General features: G+C 44.1%; 1 protein-coding gene across 2 annotated transcripts in view; it reads left to right on the forward strand.

Moving 5' to 3' along the window:
- OPRL1 (opioid related nociceptin receptor 1) overlaps window positions 1-14,786 on the forward strand; it is a 31,141-nt gene extending 16,355 nt beyond the window's left edge. For both annotated transcript variants that reach the window (XM_024219193.1, XM_024219194.1), the window contains 2 exons: window positions 11,176-11,531; window positions 14,263-14,786. In XM_024219193.1, the coding sequence (XP_024074961.1) occupies window positions 11,176-11,531; window positions 14,263-14,786 (880 nt within the window). The remainder of the gene's footprint in view (window positions 1-11,175; window positions 11,532-14,262) is intronic.
- Window positions 14,787-15,686: the final 900 nt, after the last annotated feature.

Below are 15,686 nucleotides of genomic sequence, written 5' to 3' on the forward strand. Positions count from 1 at the left end.
GGCTATGTCCTTTGCTCAGTCCATGGGGACACAAGCCCCACCTCTGCTAGATTTTTGACCCAGTCTAGCTAGTAGTATGGAGAGGTGCATTATTGTTCTGTGCACTCAGAAAAACATGGCTCCCCTCCCCCACCCCGTCAGTGATGTAGTGGTTTTTCTTTGTTGTAACATACAGGTGTTATGAATCTGAACAATATTCTTTCAAGTGGTAACATTTGCAAAACAGGCCAAGGATTTGGGGGAGGGAGGGGTTAAGCTATTGACAAATTGCCTCAAATAGAAACTCCCCTGAAAAGATCACACGGATGAGCTTTCATGGTTTATCACTCAGCAAGACTATTTCCTAATACTGTACATCCTTCAGATGTCAAAACCGCTGTCCCGAACACAACAGCTTTCCTCCCCCTGAGAATGCTTAAGGTGTCAAGGGATAGTGAATCATGGTCTGTTCATGTAAGAAGTCTACTTCAGCCTTTTCCAGGCCTTGAGTCAGCCAATGGATGGGTGACCAAGGGGCATTGTTACCGTCTAGTGGAACAGACAGAAGACCTACTGTAGGACAGTGACTCTGCTCTATGGAGTGGCACAGGGATGGTTAAAAACATGGCCAAATGGTACAAAAGAACACTGATTTTTTGCAACGTGCTTTGTAACGCACAACAAATCTGTCTTAGGTGATTTCAAATTAGAAATTACCCTCTAGAGGCTTTTGACTGTTAAATACCAAGGTTAAGGTTAATCTTAAGCTAAGTATTTGTTTGCCACATCAGTTTGTGGAAGCTTTGTCTAACAGGTCAGCTGGAGTGCCATTTTTTGGGGCATCAAGGGTTTGATGGCTGCTTAACAATTTTTCCTTTGAGTAGAGAGGGGCTTGAACTAAAACCCTGGATCTGAACAAGGTTGACCTTTGGATCTATCTGTCTGAAAGTTACTGGACTTTCCAGGGCCCGATAAAAACACTCCAGGCAGCTAGACTCACCTTTTTTGCTGAAACTGCCATCAAGAATTGAAATAAATTCCTGTATCCCAGGTTGAGATTGCTAATTGACTTCATGTGGACAACACAACTGCTCAACGGATGATAGTGATTTTCTGTTAATGCTGAACTAGCCCTGCTCTGAACCATTGATCTTTATAGCCATTTTCCAGTTTAACCCGGTTCCCAAAGGTGATTAGTTTCAAAATTCATGCCAACTTAAAAAAAAAATTACACCTACACATAGGTCTGATTGCCCCCTATTGGATGCCATGCTTAGATTCTTCTTTAAATGGACTTGCACTGAACCAGATCACGCTCCAAATTGCACAGGGTCATCCAGCCTCCTAGGTATGTTGGGGTAACAGCTTTATTTGTTTCCCTGTCAAGAGAGAAAAGAAACCAATCTCTTTCCCCCAACAGATTTGAGTAATATTGATCTATCTGAAGTGAGCTGGAGTCTTGAGAATCCACCTTGTCGCTTGGTGTTTCTGTTTCTGGACCAAGAGGGGTTTTGTGATTACCAAACATGGTCCAATGCGTCTTCTCCCTGGCAGATTCCTTTGATAATCACAGTCAAGCATTAAAGCCGATAGCTTTTTGCTTTTTAAAGCCAAAGATCTTTTTTTCATATTCAGTTGCATTTCTGTTGGAGGAACAGTCACATAAACGTAATTTTCAAGCGTCTGCTGTCTATGAAGCTCTGACATCTAATATATACTCAGCTAAGGGCCCTCTCAAAAAAAAATAGACTTGGTTTTTTGGAGTGTGCAAATGCTGGCTGACGGCATTGTTGCGACCAATATAATACAGCCACATTCCTTAAGGAGGCAGTCCCTACAGTCACACAGCCTTGGAGGCTCACTGAATTTCTGTAGACAAGAAACCATAGAGACAGCTATAGACTGGCGAGAGCCCCAGGACAGGAGGAGGATGCAGGAACATTTAAGGAACAGGAAATTTCCCTGGGCAATAGAGCGATCACCAATTAAAATGAGCTCAGTAGGTTAATGCACCAACTTTTCCCCTCTGGCCACCTGGTTGTAAAACATATTCAGATCACAAGGGAAAATGAATGTAGTGGTGTCAGTTCCATCTCTTGTAGCCAGATACCTGGAAATATCTCCCCAGGACTGGAATACCAGTGGGTTGTTGCAGGTCAAGATTAAGAAGCATTAGCAGAGCTTTTTGGGGTAAAATTCTTCTGCAGGCTGCATCGTCAGCTCCTTGATTTCCATCAGCATTCAACTGTAACTAAGAAAGCTGAGTGAAATCTGGAATTTCTGTCCCGCAGGAAATTCTGACCTTTCAAGTTCTGTTTTCGTAGAATCATAGGACTGGAAGGGCCCTCGAGAGGTCATCTAGTCCAGTCCCCCGCATAGAAAATATCCCATAGAAAATATTGATTTTGTAGAAACTGCATTTTTCATGGGAAAATCATTCTGATGGGAAAATCTAGTAACTAACCAGCTAGTTCCCTACTTAATAATGATAATTATTGTTATCTGTGCTGTACCAGGACCCTATTATGTCCTAGGTGAAATACAAAACCACTTCTTCCCCTTTTCCCAGCTAGCTGGGGTCAGGTCACTGGAACAGTCTTGCCAGTCCAGTGCTCACTCCATAGCTACTCTGTCCTTCTATAAACAGTCTATCCATTGTTTTCTTGGCCAACCTCTTGTTCTCAGCCTGCGAACGCTAGTCTCAAAAGGTGCCCTAACAGGGCTCCCTTAATCTAAACTTCGTACATGCCCATGCCATCTCAGCTTCTTCTCTTGCCGCTTCTCTCTCATACCCCTGACCCTGGTCTCGCTCCTGACAACATCATTCCACAAGCATTCAGCAATGTCACTCCTCTCCTCTTCTCACTGCCCTCAAACATCTCCCTTCACTGGCTTCAAGTCTTCCCAAGTGCCTTTCTTTGGTTCCCCATGTCTCTGATCAGTACAGAAGAGTTGATCTTACCATGGTTTTGTATAGTGGTCCCTTAGACTGTATGGGCATCTGTTTATCACAAATCACGCCACTTATCTTGCACCAGACTTCCCCCATGCTCAACAGACTTGCTTGCAGTTTTGCTGCTTTCTCCATTTGCTGCTAACCAGTCCCCATGGTATTTAAAAGCAGAAACCTAATTTAGATGCTGGCCCTCAATGCTGACATTTATCTGCCTTGGTTCTGCACAAGTCACCCACAGGACTTCAGTCTTTTCTTTACTAATTTTGAGGCCGTAGTTTTAGTTTGCTGCCTATAGGGCCTCCAAGCGAACAGGAAAGCAAGCAGACAGAAAAGCAAGAAACTTAGCTTTAGATGAGATATATAATGAGCTGGAACAACTGTCCTCAACTAGATGCTGTACAAATATAGAACAAAAAGACAGTTCCTTCCTGAAAGGGCTTACACTCTGCGTATGGTATGCACCACATGCATGGTGCTTTGTATATGCCATGTGCTCCTCCCTTCCCCTCTGTACACATGTGCACACATGTTCACACACTCTTTCTGGTTAGATTTTAAAAGTAGATCATTCAATCGGCATCTCTATTGCTGCCAGTTGAGTCCAACTCCGACTGAAGACTGAAAATCTCAATAGGCATTACAGACAGGCACTCGAAAGGAAAATGTGTTTCAGAAATGTATCTTACATATATCACAGGGGTATCTCAGGGTGAGTGGTACTATTCTTTGCTCCCCCAATGGGGCTTTTTTATTATATCACTCTAGAATTACCACCCATTCCAGGACTTCCTTTCATTGCCAAAGTCTATTGAATAACAGATCTAAAAACCTGAGTCTGTTTTCATGTGTGACACCATAATAGCCATGTCCTCTTCCCTGGTCTGCGTATGTCCCCAGAACAGGTGTCCATTTTGAGGGTGGGGAAATAGCCCTGATCCTTCCCCTCCCAAGTGTTAATGTCCCTAGGAATATACAACCATATCCTCCCTTCCATTTGTTGGCATATAGGAATATCTCCTGCTCCCTTCCCCTGCCAAGTGATGTGGTAGGGGATGTCCCACCCTCAACATGCATTAGCCCCCTCATGTAGTGTGGCTGCCACAGAGCACCCCCTGCTGGCTACGTGTGGCACTGCAGGCGTTACCTGCCTCAGTTTCCTCCTCCCCACGGTTTTCTATCTCTCCCCGGGTTCACGTAGCTGATGCCTCCAGCTGGATTCCCCTTTTGGGGCACTCAAAGTCCCAAAATAAACACTACATTTGACAAGAGTCCCAAATTCACATGAACAAAAGTTCTTTTGCCCCTTCTGGGCTCAGCTCACAGTTCTTCTCACTCTCATCAGAATGCGTCTCCCGGGCTTTTCCCACTGGGTGTCCAAGTACAACCAAAACCACCACGGTCTTCCACCTCTCCAGGCTTCTCCTCCGCTCCCTGTCCCCTTGAAGAACACTGGCCACAGGACTGCCTCCCTGGAGCCTGGCTCCTGGAGATAGCTCCACTCCAGTGGCTTGGCTGCCCTCCACAGCTAGCCCCAAACTGCTGGGCTTCTCCCTTTTTAAAGTCCTATACCCAGCACAGGTGTGGCAGGGCTGGGCGAATTAAACAGGGTTGGCCAGCCCCAGGCCTCTTGGCCTTTAAATGGGCATACCACTTTATTACACCCTCTATTCCCCACCCCAGCAAACACACACAGTCCCTTTTAAAAGTCGGTATATATCTTCCCACATGGGATTCAGGACTGGAGGGAGTACGCTTCGGAGTCAGGGCTCCAAATGCAATTGACGCTGAGGTAGCTGGAAGCTTTTCCCTTCTGTAGGGTATTGAAAATCTTTCCGGTTTGTCAAAGAGCTTCCAAACAGCCACTTAGCAGAGTGCACTCTATGTATCAAACTCATGTGTAACAAAGAGCTTTCTCCCTTTGTACAAACACAGGGAGGCAAGCTAGGCATTTGTAACTGAAAACAAGAATAGAGAGCCTGTTGGAAATTCAGATTCACATTGATCCAGTTGTAGCAAAAGAGACAAGTGTAAATCACTTTAGCCTCTTCTGATTACTTGAAGCCTCTTGAGCGCAGGGGAACACAGATTCACTCTCATCTCTGGCACCCTTGTCGTGATATTATTACTTTGCCATCTGACATTCCTTTCCTGTTTGAAGCTAGAGATTGGTCTGGGGTGCTAATCAGTATCAACAAAATGGGAAAAGGAGCATGCGCTGGTTAATAACACACATGTTCCATCTGTTACCAACAGGCAATGATGCAGCAAACACCCGTTAGTGTGGCAGATGGCCGGACAGGACAGATTGGTAGGATTAAAACCTTACATTAGGATTATCACTGTGCAAAGGAGAAGTTGGTTTTGTGGTTAGGGTGCTGCACTCAGGAGTTCTGCATTCAGGAGGGTGTGGGGGATAGGATATTTCAGGCGAGGAATTTCTGGTCAAGCTAGGGATGTATTAATGCCAATGTACATGGCCTTAATACATGTACCTCATCTGGAATTCTGGTCACCCATGTTCAGGAAAGATAAATGTAACTGGGACAAGGTACAGAGAAGGGCTGCTAGGATGTTCAGGGGCCTGAAGAATCTATCTTACAAGAGGAGACTAAAAAGAGCCAATTAGAATGAATGCCAAAGCACCCAGTCCCAACCCTCAATATCGCGCCTGTGAGGGCAGTGGTGCATGCCTGACAGGACGGGGCTGTTGGGTGTGCACCTGATGGACGAAAACACATGTCACTAAAGCAATAAACATCAGTTTCACATTTTCAAGATGGGAGCGGGCTATGAACAAAGAGGAGAGCCAAACTTACTTTAAAAATGATCAAAACCCCATTACCTTGGCCCTGACCTTATGTAAAGTGAAGGCAAAGCCTCATGCCGAGGATTGCCCTAATGGTGCCTGGGCATCCCATAGATTCCTTCTACAAAAGTTCCAAGGCTCTTTTAAACGTATCTGGAGGCCAAAGCTACCCCGGAGAGCCTAGGGGATCATGAGAGTGCAGAGTTGACCTGAAGGTACTTTTGCCTTCCCTTTCTGCTCAGCTGTGCTGGGTAACACGCTGGTCCGTTTGAGGATCTGGCTCACTGTGTCTAAGAACAACCAATGTACAGGACCTTGAGAAATAGGCCAGTTCTCTAGATGGCTAGCATTTTTCCTAAATGACATGAGTGGTGCTGGGCGGTGGTAGGCTGAGGAGATTTTATTTCACAAGAAGAGCTGCTGGGGTGTTTGCCCATTGTTAAAGGGGAGGGAATGGCCCTTTAAGTGCAAAGAAATCATTTGTCCGATTTGTTTTGAGATATTTGTTTGTGAATAAAATAGTATGTTGGGAAGAAGCAGCCTGCGTTCATCTGCAACAGGAGACTTTCTACCCTGTTGTGTTGCTCTGCTCTGTGGATCGTGAAACAAGGCGTTTGTAATCTCCAGGAGATGTTTGTTCCATGGCATGATACTGGCCTCTCTTCCTTTTAAAGTAAAGCAGTTTATGAACCCTTAACATGTAAATATAACCCCAGCTGAGAATTGGTAAGGGGGGCAGGCAGTACATGCATATAGATCCAACATGCGATCTTTAGTTTAGGATCAGTTACTCCAAAAATTGAGGTTTTGTTCATCCCAAAATTTGAATTTAACACCTGTAATCTTTAGATCAACTAAATTCTTATGTTAATCATTTCACTATTGACCAAGGGCCTGATCTGAAGGCTATTGAGATCAATGGGAAGATTGCCACTGAATTCTACATGCTTTGAATCAAGCCCCTAATATACAAGAATCCCCGCAGAAGTTATCCAGAACAATGCCTGTTAAAATGAGTGGAACCAAAGGAAGATGTATTTCAAAACCGCCGCCCCCACCCATTTCAAGTGTCACTCCTCATGCCTAGGAGACAGCATTGACCATTCAGCCTGGCTGAATGTTGTCAGATCATTCTCGGAAACGCAACCTAGGGACAGCACTACTAAGAATGCCATTCCACCGAATCTAAGTCTGCAGAAAGGATGGCTGCAGGGGAATGCCGCCCTGCCTTTGTGATAAATGATTAGAGCCTGCCTTTTATTTACCAGTGAGCTAATGAAGTGGCGCTAGAAATAATAATAGGCTTTGTTTAGCTATTTCAACTCAGCTAGTGGCCAAGCTGCTGACTTCTGAGCCATTTGCTGCCTTGCAGATAGCTGCTCGGGTAAAATTCAGAGCAGCGTTATCCTACCTGGGCGATATGCGATACGCTCCTGGCTTAAGCCTTCCTGAGGCTATGTCTACACTTGCAGAGTTTTTGCGTTGTCAGTGTCAACGGTGATAGTGAACCCGTCAATGGTTTGTGTTCTCACTTACTTCCACAGGCGTCAGAGAGTGAAAAGAATGCCTGGGGGCAGCTGTGAGATATATGGCACCCCATGAGATGGCTCTCTCAATATTTCCAGCCTACTTCTGCAAACTCAGGAGGTTTTGAATAGTTCGGATGAGATCTGAATAAGGGATTCTTACCCAAATCAAACCCCACAAATGATCTGAAATTCCCCTGTGACCAAATCTTACCATCAACCCCTTTCTAACACTGGGAAAGATTAATTCCACCTGTCTGTGAGGGGGAGAATGACTCATTTGGCTGATAGTATTAGTGTGGGTTTCCCCCTCTGTTACTGGTGGGCATAAGCTAGAAAAGCTGATGAGGTTCCATCTAAAAGTGCTTCTATTATGGGAGAATATTAATTCCAGGCTCATCTCACTGGCGTTAAAAACAATTTAATATTTTGTCTTAATTATTATGATTATTGTTGCTTTTAGAATATTCAGTCAAAAATGAAAAAGTCAGAACCTTTGGGGGCGTTTCAACTTTTCTTAGCTGTCAGACAGTAAAATTGGTCCCATAGGAATCAGCTGAAAGAATTTTGAAGCAGAAATAAATACGAAAACTCTGTTGTCATTTTGCTTTTTCTGATGCTTGAGAATCTATAAACAACATTCCTCTCCATGGAAATCTGTTTGTTACTACAAATTACGGGAACATGTTCCCACCTATAGTTATCTCATTACACCCCACAATTGCATTTTTTTTAAATAAAAACAATTCATATAACCTCTTTGCAGTGTTCCAGAACCGCTTTAATAATTTAGATGCAAACACAGGTTCCTATTAAATAAACCACTAAATAATTGGGAGTTGTTTAGGGAGCAGTTGAGCTTGAAGAGAAAATGATGTCATATTTGAGGTTGGTATTGGGCTGTACCTCCCCCAGCATTTTCCAGTTAATTTTTACAACCAGAAAAAAAAGCCATGCCATTTATTTTTTCATGCCCCTTGCTATTGTTTAAAACATTTAAATTCTGTCTATAGTGGACTGCAACAATGGTGAAAGACATACAGTTGTGGCTTTTTTATGTAACCTTCACTGGAGTGGATGTACATGTCCATGAATTTGTTGATCTCATCACCGTCCGCAGAAGAACTCAAAATTCTACTTTTTAATGCAAAATCAGTCTGACCAAGAAGCTTGTTGGCTCCTGATTTTGGAGTAACATGCACCTCCAAGTTAAATATCCCGTGAAGAAATCCATCAGTGAGAAATCATAAGACAGTCCAAGGAGGCATGGTCATATGCTAACTGCATGCATGCAGATATAGACAGGAGATCTATATAAAGTAGGACATTTAGCTGTGTAGGCAAAGGCCATCAATATTCAGAGCCTTCAAGGCTATGATCAATTAGAGAGCTTGAAACACAGACCTCAGGGTCTGCAGAGCCAGCCAAACCCCTTATTTTCCAATGTTTTCTGGGATTTCCTGAGCCTTCTGGATGATGAAGGTTGTGCAGTATTGTACACATACTTTACATACATTGAAGTATGTTGGGGGATGAATGGCTGAATACAATGAAGAATGAATGAAAATGCCATGCAAAGTATTTGGCTTCTAGCTTCAAATTCTGTTCTACATACATTCTTTTATCACCCTCATCAACATAGCGTCTGATAGCTTCCCAGTAGTGTATAAATGACATGACTAACATCTGTCACGCATGGTTCATTTTCTCCCCAGGGGGAGAATCATGAGAGCAGTGTAGTGTTATGGTAGGTTATTTGGTTTTTTTCTTTGTATGTCCATGCTGCTCCATGTCTACATGAGAGAAGGCAAGTCACAGAAGTATGCCTTGCCTTGTGAGTGGCATTGTGAGGTTTAGGACGGTCCTTGGTTCCTGTGGGAGTTTGTTCCATAGTCTCAGACAAGCCTTCAAGAAAGCTCTGTTTCCTGCACAGATGAGCTTCACCTTTGTGGAAGAAAGTTCCATTGTGCTCTAGAACTCAAGGTGTCAACCACCATCCTCATCTTGGAGCTTTAGGCCCAAATCAGCCCAGGTCAATAGTAACTAAAAATGGTTACCACCTGATCGAGGACTGATTGCCTTTGTGAAATGGATGGGTGGTCTCAGAGCCATGGCCAGCAGTCCGCATTGTAGTTAACATTAATTGATACCTCTCTGCGCAATCAAGGCTTTAATGGCTGTCTTCCCAGCCCTGAAGCTGACATTCTACAGAAAAGTGCGTTCACTGCCCCCGTAGCTAATTATGGAGGCGCCAGTTGCAGCCCCATAGTTAAGATTAAGTTTTGTGCAATGCAGAGGGAGTCAACCTGTAGTTATATATGAAAAACACAGCTTATCCTCCCCAAAATTACAGCACTTACTCTTTAATAGATCTTCAGATATACAGCTGTTATTCCAGCACCTGTCACCCGCACTAACATGAATAGAGCTGGGTGCAATGTTTCAGTTTTCTGATTTCCACAACATTTTTTAAAAAATACAGTGCTGTAAATACTAAGCACAAAAAAATGCTAACAAGAATGAGCAGCGCTGATTTCCAAAATTCTCCACATATTCATGTTCTTCCCTTTCTAGAAGAGGTTGCCAAGGTTTTTATTTTATTTTTAATCTCTCCGTCAAGATTTAAATGCCAACAGATGAAAGAGGTTTATTTCCAGAACGTCATCAGCTTTAAAAAGTCCTCTATAGTCATAAATATGATTAGACGCTGATTAGTAGAAAATGCAAACATCAAGCCAACATCTGACAATTTGATGTTTGTGTTTGGTAACAAACTGTCCACAGACCACACTTAGGCCAAATTGGGTACTTGTAGGTTATTAGTCCACAAGTAAGCAGTATTTTGAGCTATTATCATTCATATTTGCTTTGCATTGAATGGAGTGTTTGGAGATCTCTAATGAAACCTGCAATGAGCCTAAAACTGCTAAAGGAATTAAAAGCCCCTGTACAGAAGATGCCGCTTAATGGGCAACCTTCTGTCTTAAGAGGTTGCCCTCAAAGTATCCACAAACATGTTAAGCACAGTTTACTGCACCTTCATTAGAAAGCCTTCTCTGTTAAACAACTGATTTTTTCCAAGTTCTCTCTAGTTGTGATTCACTGTTATTTCAGCCATGAGTGCATTTTTACAGAGAAATTATACATTTGAAAATAGAGATTTAAAATGGAGATGTCGAACCGAAAATGTGGGGTGCCCAGGTTAAAACACTTTTAGACCTGATCTTGCTGTCCATTAAGTTAATGGGGATTTGGGCATTGCCTTCAATGGAACAGGATCAATCCCCCCAAAAGCACATTTCTCTTCACTCCCTTTAATAATACCTTAGACTCGGAAAATGGATTTTTAAAAATATTATTTGCTTTTGACCATTTATGCCGTTTACATTTTGCACTACAATTAGTCTGGGGAGACAATGAAAATAGATGGGTCAGTTTTACCTTCAGGTTCTCTTGCACTACAACATTGACATCTGTGGCTTGCAAACATGGTAGGGGCTTAAGTCCTCTCCTTCAGATCTGGTGTTGCATTGGAATTTAAAAATCTAGAAATGTGTTAATCAACACAGTGCTTGGGAGAAGCCAGTGGACTTTGGGAGGAAGAGAAGAGTCTCCTGCTGGGTTATTTGGGCTGGGCATTTGGAAGGAGATTTTAGGTATAAGTGTTGATCCTGGAATGGATCTGGATGGGCAGTCCCATTGACGTCAGCGGGAATCCACACAGGCACAGGGCTCTGCCTATGTGGATTCGATTGCAGGATCCGGATCACAATTTGTAAATGCTCTTGTGTTCCTTCTGGAAGAAAGGTGCCACATAAGTGTAACTCATTGCCGATGCTAGTCCTATCACAAGCAGTGGGGCTGGAAATCAAGTGGAAATTTGTATATCGATCTCTCCTTTGTTTTAGATTCACCAAGATGAAGACGGCCACCAACATTTACATCTTCAATCTCGCCCTGGCCGATACCCTGTGTCTGATAACCTTACCCTTCCAGGGTACGGACACGTTCCTAGGGTTCTGGCCCTTTGGAAACATCCTCTGCAAGATCGCCATCTCCATTGACTACTACAACATGTTCACCAGCACTTTCACCCTGACCATGATGAGCGTGGATCGTTACATCGCCATCTGTCACCCCATCAAGGCGCTGGATATCCGTACCCCCCACAAGGCCAAAGTGGTCAACATCTGCATCTGGGCCCTGGCTTCAGTCTTCGGTATCCCAGCTATGGTGATGGGGTCAGCAGAGAATGAAAATAATGGTCAGTAAAAATGAACTAACGGGATATTCTCCAAACTAGACTCTGCATCCATGTGATAGGTGCACAGAGTTCCAATATCACTAGCTCATTAAGTCTGTCTGCTACTGTAACACCCCTTCCCTCATGGGCTATAAGCATGTTTTAAACCACAATCTTCATCTCCACAATATATAAAATGTTACTTGAGATAAAGTAGTAGTTCCATAAGTTGGTAGCTGTAATAGGCTTTTATCCTCTGGTGACAAGAGCAATGTTGCACGTGGTTGGGGAAAATAATCCTTTCCTACCCAGTGGCACTCAGTTTACAATCTGAAGCATGAGACTTGATTTCCCTAATGTCTGTTAATCAGTTCATATGCATCTGTTATCCATCCTCCTGCATGCAAGAGTCCCTCTTACAATCTTACAGTGAGTCCTTTAAAAAAGAGTGTTAATGGTGATCCTATAGTATGTACGGATACACCATGGTGGAATTGATTCTCTGGCAACTCAGCTGTTGGATCCTGACCAATCAAAAAATGTAATGACAATCTCAAAGCAATCGCTGCTGGACGAGAGTCAGAAATGTAGTGCCTGTATCTCTGTCTTCCTAGCCCATTTCCTTAGAATCTTTCCTTTTTTGGAAATTCTGAAAATCCTCTTGGTTTCCCCCATCTTAACCCCTCTTTCGCTGCAAGGTTTTCTATCAGAGCCACTGCTTTTCTAGTTGAAGGGGGCTGGATGCAGGATCCCTTCAGAGCCAATCGACATTGATGGTCAGTATTCACAGAAGCTATTATAATACTGACAGACCTCAGTCATCGGTGGGCGGGATTGAACCTGGGACCTCTGGAGCTTAGTGCATGAGCCTCTACAGCAGTGGTCCCCAACGCGGTGCCCGCAGGCGCCATGGCGCCTGCCGGGTCATCTATGTGCACCCGTGCACTGGCCGGCGGGCAAGCATCCGCCGAAATGCCGCCGAGAAGCAGCGTCATCAAGAGGCGTCACCGCCGAAATGCCGCTGATTTTTGGCGGCATTTCAGCGGCGACGCCTCTTGACGTTGCCGCTTCTCGGCGGCATTTCGGCGAAGGCTTGTCCGCCAGCCACGGTCCTCGGTGGCTCATCGTCCGGCACCCGCCAGATGAAAAAGGTTGGGGACCACTGCTCTACAGTATGAGCTAAAAGCCAATTGGCTGTTAGCTAAGGCTGTAGACCAGACTCATTTTAGCTCGCTCTCTAAGTAGTCTTGGGGCCACTAGATGGGACAGACCACCACATCCAGAAGGTGTGTGGGTAACACTATCAGCCTTTAAAATCTCTGCAACCAGCAGTTGCCATGTCCACAGTGTTGAAGCCATAACAATTCCTGAGCCAGGGAAATTAATCCTTATCTTGGCACCCAGAGTATTTTTTCTAAGCAAACAAATAATTAATTAAAAAAATAAAATAAAAGCCCTTGCCGATTCTCGTTTCACGTGGCTGAGAATGATGAAAAGAACATTATCTTCCGCCTGTTCTCTCCACTTGCACACAAGCCTCAAGGGACCAATAAGCTTTCCTGACTGCTTGCCTGGCTTGAAACGAGACGGGGTAATCTTGGGCTTCCAGGGTTTTAACTTTCGCTTTAATGCCATCCTTAGCATGCAACTCAAACGATCAGCACAATTTTTGGAATTGAGAAGAAGGAAGAGACTGTATCTGTGACGCCATAAAGCACAGTGAATCATATTTCATGACCTTCGGGTGGATTAAGCCTGACACATTTCATGACCTTGAATGGTCTCTTTAGACTATGTGTTCATTACTTATGCTAAACTATCGGTTCGATCTTTTATTTAGCGGTGAGGCTCTCAGTACCTTTCCCAGACCCGAAAAAGAGCTCTGTGTAGCTCAAAAGCTTGTCCCTCACACCAGAACACGTTGGTCCAATAAAACGTATTCCCTCCCCCAAGTTGTCTCTCTACATTTCATCAACAGACTTTCTAAAATTCTTCCTAAGCACTTGTCCTAATGTGTGGCTACATGGGAAGCTGAACACGAAGGCAAGATGCCTCGAGCTGTTAGCTGTCCTTATGCTTTCACTAATGTGGTGAAAGGGTCTCTTCCTTAACATGACATCGCTCTTTTTTTACAGCTCCTGTGGGACAGGAGCAGTTGCATCACCTACGTGTCCATTTATGCTCAGTGTGACGCGGAAAGTTTTAGCCCAAAGGGTGTCATCCTTTAGACATGACTTTGTTAATGAATTCCACTCGGAGTGCCTTTACAGTCTCTGGGAATACGGATATTTCCAGTTTAAAGACACTTACAGGGAGACCAAAGGGTGCTGGAAGAGAGAAGGAATGAAAACTTCCTGTTTGACCTTGGGCAAGTCGCTTATCCATCTCTCTGTGTCTAGTCGCCCAGAGAAAGCACCGTACTTTAATGGGTAGGTCACTCGACTGGGATTCCAGAGACCTGGGTTTTATTCCAGTTCTGAAACTGATCTGCTGTGTCTCCTAGGGCAAATCACTTCACCGTGCCTCTGTTTTCCCTCCCACCTTTTGTCTGCTTAAATTGTAAACTCTTAGGGGCAGGGCTGATTCCTGCTCTGTGTTTGTACAGAGCCTAGCACAACAAGGCCCTGAGCTCTGTTGAGCATTAATAAAATAAATGAAATTAGCAACAAGAGTGACTGCAAGAGAATTGTCGGATTTACAGATGGTACCAATGTTGTTCTCAATACAAGTTGTCTTTTTCTTTTCTTTGCAGAGATTGATTGTCTAATTAAGCTCCCTAAACCTGTGGATTACTGGGATCCAGTATTTGGGATTTGTGTCTTTCTCTTCTCCTTCATGATCCCTGTGTTGATCATCACCATTTGCTACAGTCTTATGATCCGGCGTCTTAAGAATGTCCGTGTCCTCTCAGGCTCCAAGGAGAAGGATCGGAATCTGCGGCGCATCACTCGAATGGTCCTGGTGGTGGTTGCTGTCTTCATTATTTGTTGGACCCCCATTCAGATTTTCGTGCTGGTCCAGTGCCTGGGTGCAAAGGCCGAAAGCGAGCTCGAGTTAGCCATCTCATGCTTCTGTACTGCACTGGGATATGCCAACAGCAGCTTGAATCCTGTCCTCTATGCCTTCTTGGATGAGAACTTCAAGACGTGCTTCAGAAAGTTCTGCTTCCCCACCGCCTTCAGAACAGAGCTCCAGATGTCCAACAGGATGTGCAGCATCGCAAAAGATGTCGTTTATGCCTGCAAGAACTCAGAGGGGACTAACAATCCAGCATGACTAGGCATGGAAATTCCCATGGTGGCTGTCAGCCAGCAGAGCCCAACGACCCCCACTTCAGAGCTCACTCAGATAACAGCTCTTTAACAGGAGCTTTCTGAACCAGAATTGGAGACTGGAAACCTAGGCAGCAATCTGGGGGCAAGGCAAATAAAAGAACTGCAAGAGCATGCAGAAAAGTGAGCCATTTTGACACCTTTCTTATTACACTGCTCTCCCTATTAAATACTATATTTTAACTCAGCCACCATTAAGTCCTATGAGCCACTAAGGTCATGCACTTTGCTTACGGTTATAAAGAATTCAGGAATTAGAATCAAACTCAGACTTTGCTCCTGAGGTTTATTTTGCCATTGCTTCTGGAAAGCAGACAAAATGCTAATAACTTTTCTTGCTTGAGTTAGTTCAGTGGCTCATCAAATAATATGGATTGTCGCGTGCTTGTGTGGGAATTTTAGGCCAGCCGCGTCTCTCTGAAATGAGGCTTCATTGGCTCCAAAGCAAGGAACAGCAGTGAAACAAAACAAAGATCATTTCCAGAATTACTTATGACTGGTGTGTGTGTGTGTGTGTGTGTGTGCGCGTGGGGGAATTCAGACACTCCAGCCAAGAAAGAAAGAAGACTAGACAGTGTCACTGCATGGCTGGATATCTCAACTCAAAGCCACTGAAAGAGAAGTGGACAACTTCCAGTGAAGGAACATACTAAAATCAAACCGTGTGCCACAGAGGTGGGGGACAGGGCGGGAGGGCTGTGAAGGGATTGTAAAAAATGACAAACAACTGCTTGGAAAGGGTAGAAGGCAAGACAAATGAGACAAATGTAAATTCAGAGGAAAGAGCTGGAATTGCTTTTTCTACATTTTCATTATAACAATGGATTGTACTTTGTGTGTGTGT

Source organism: Terrapene carolina, unplaced genomic scaffold (assembly GCF_002925995.2).
Source record: "Terrapene carolina triunguis isolate 2854851 unplaced genomic scaffold, T_m_triunguis-2.0 Scaffold130, whole genome shotgun sequence".
Lineage (NCBI taxonomy): Eukaryota > Metazoa > Chordata > Testudines > Emydidae > Terrapene > Terrapene triunguis.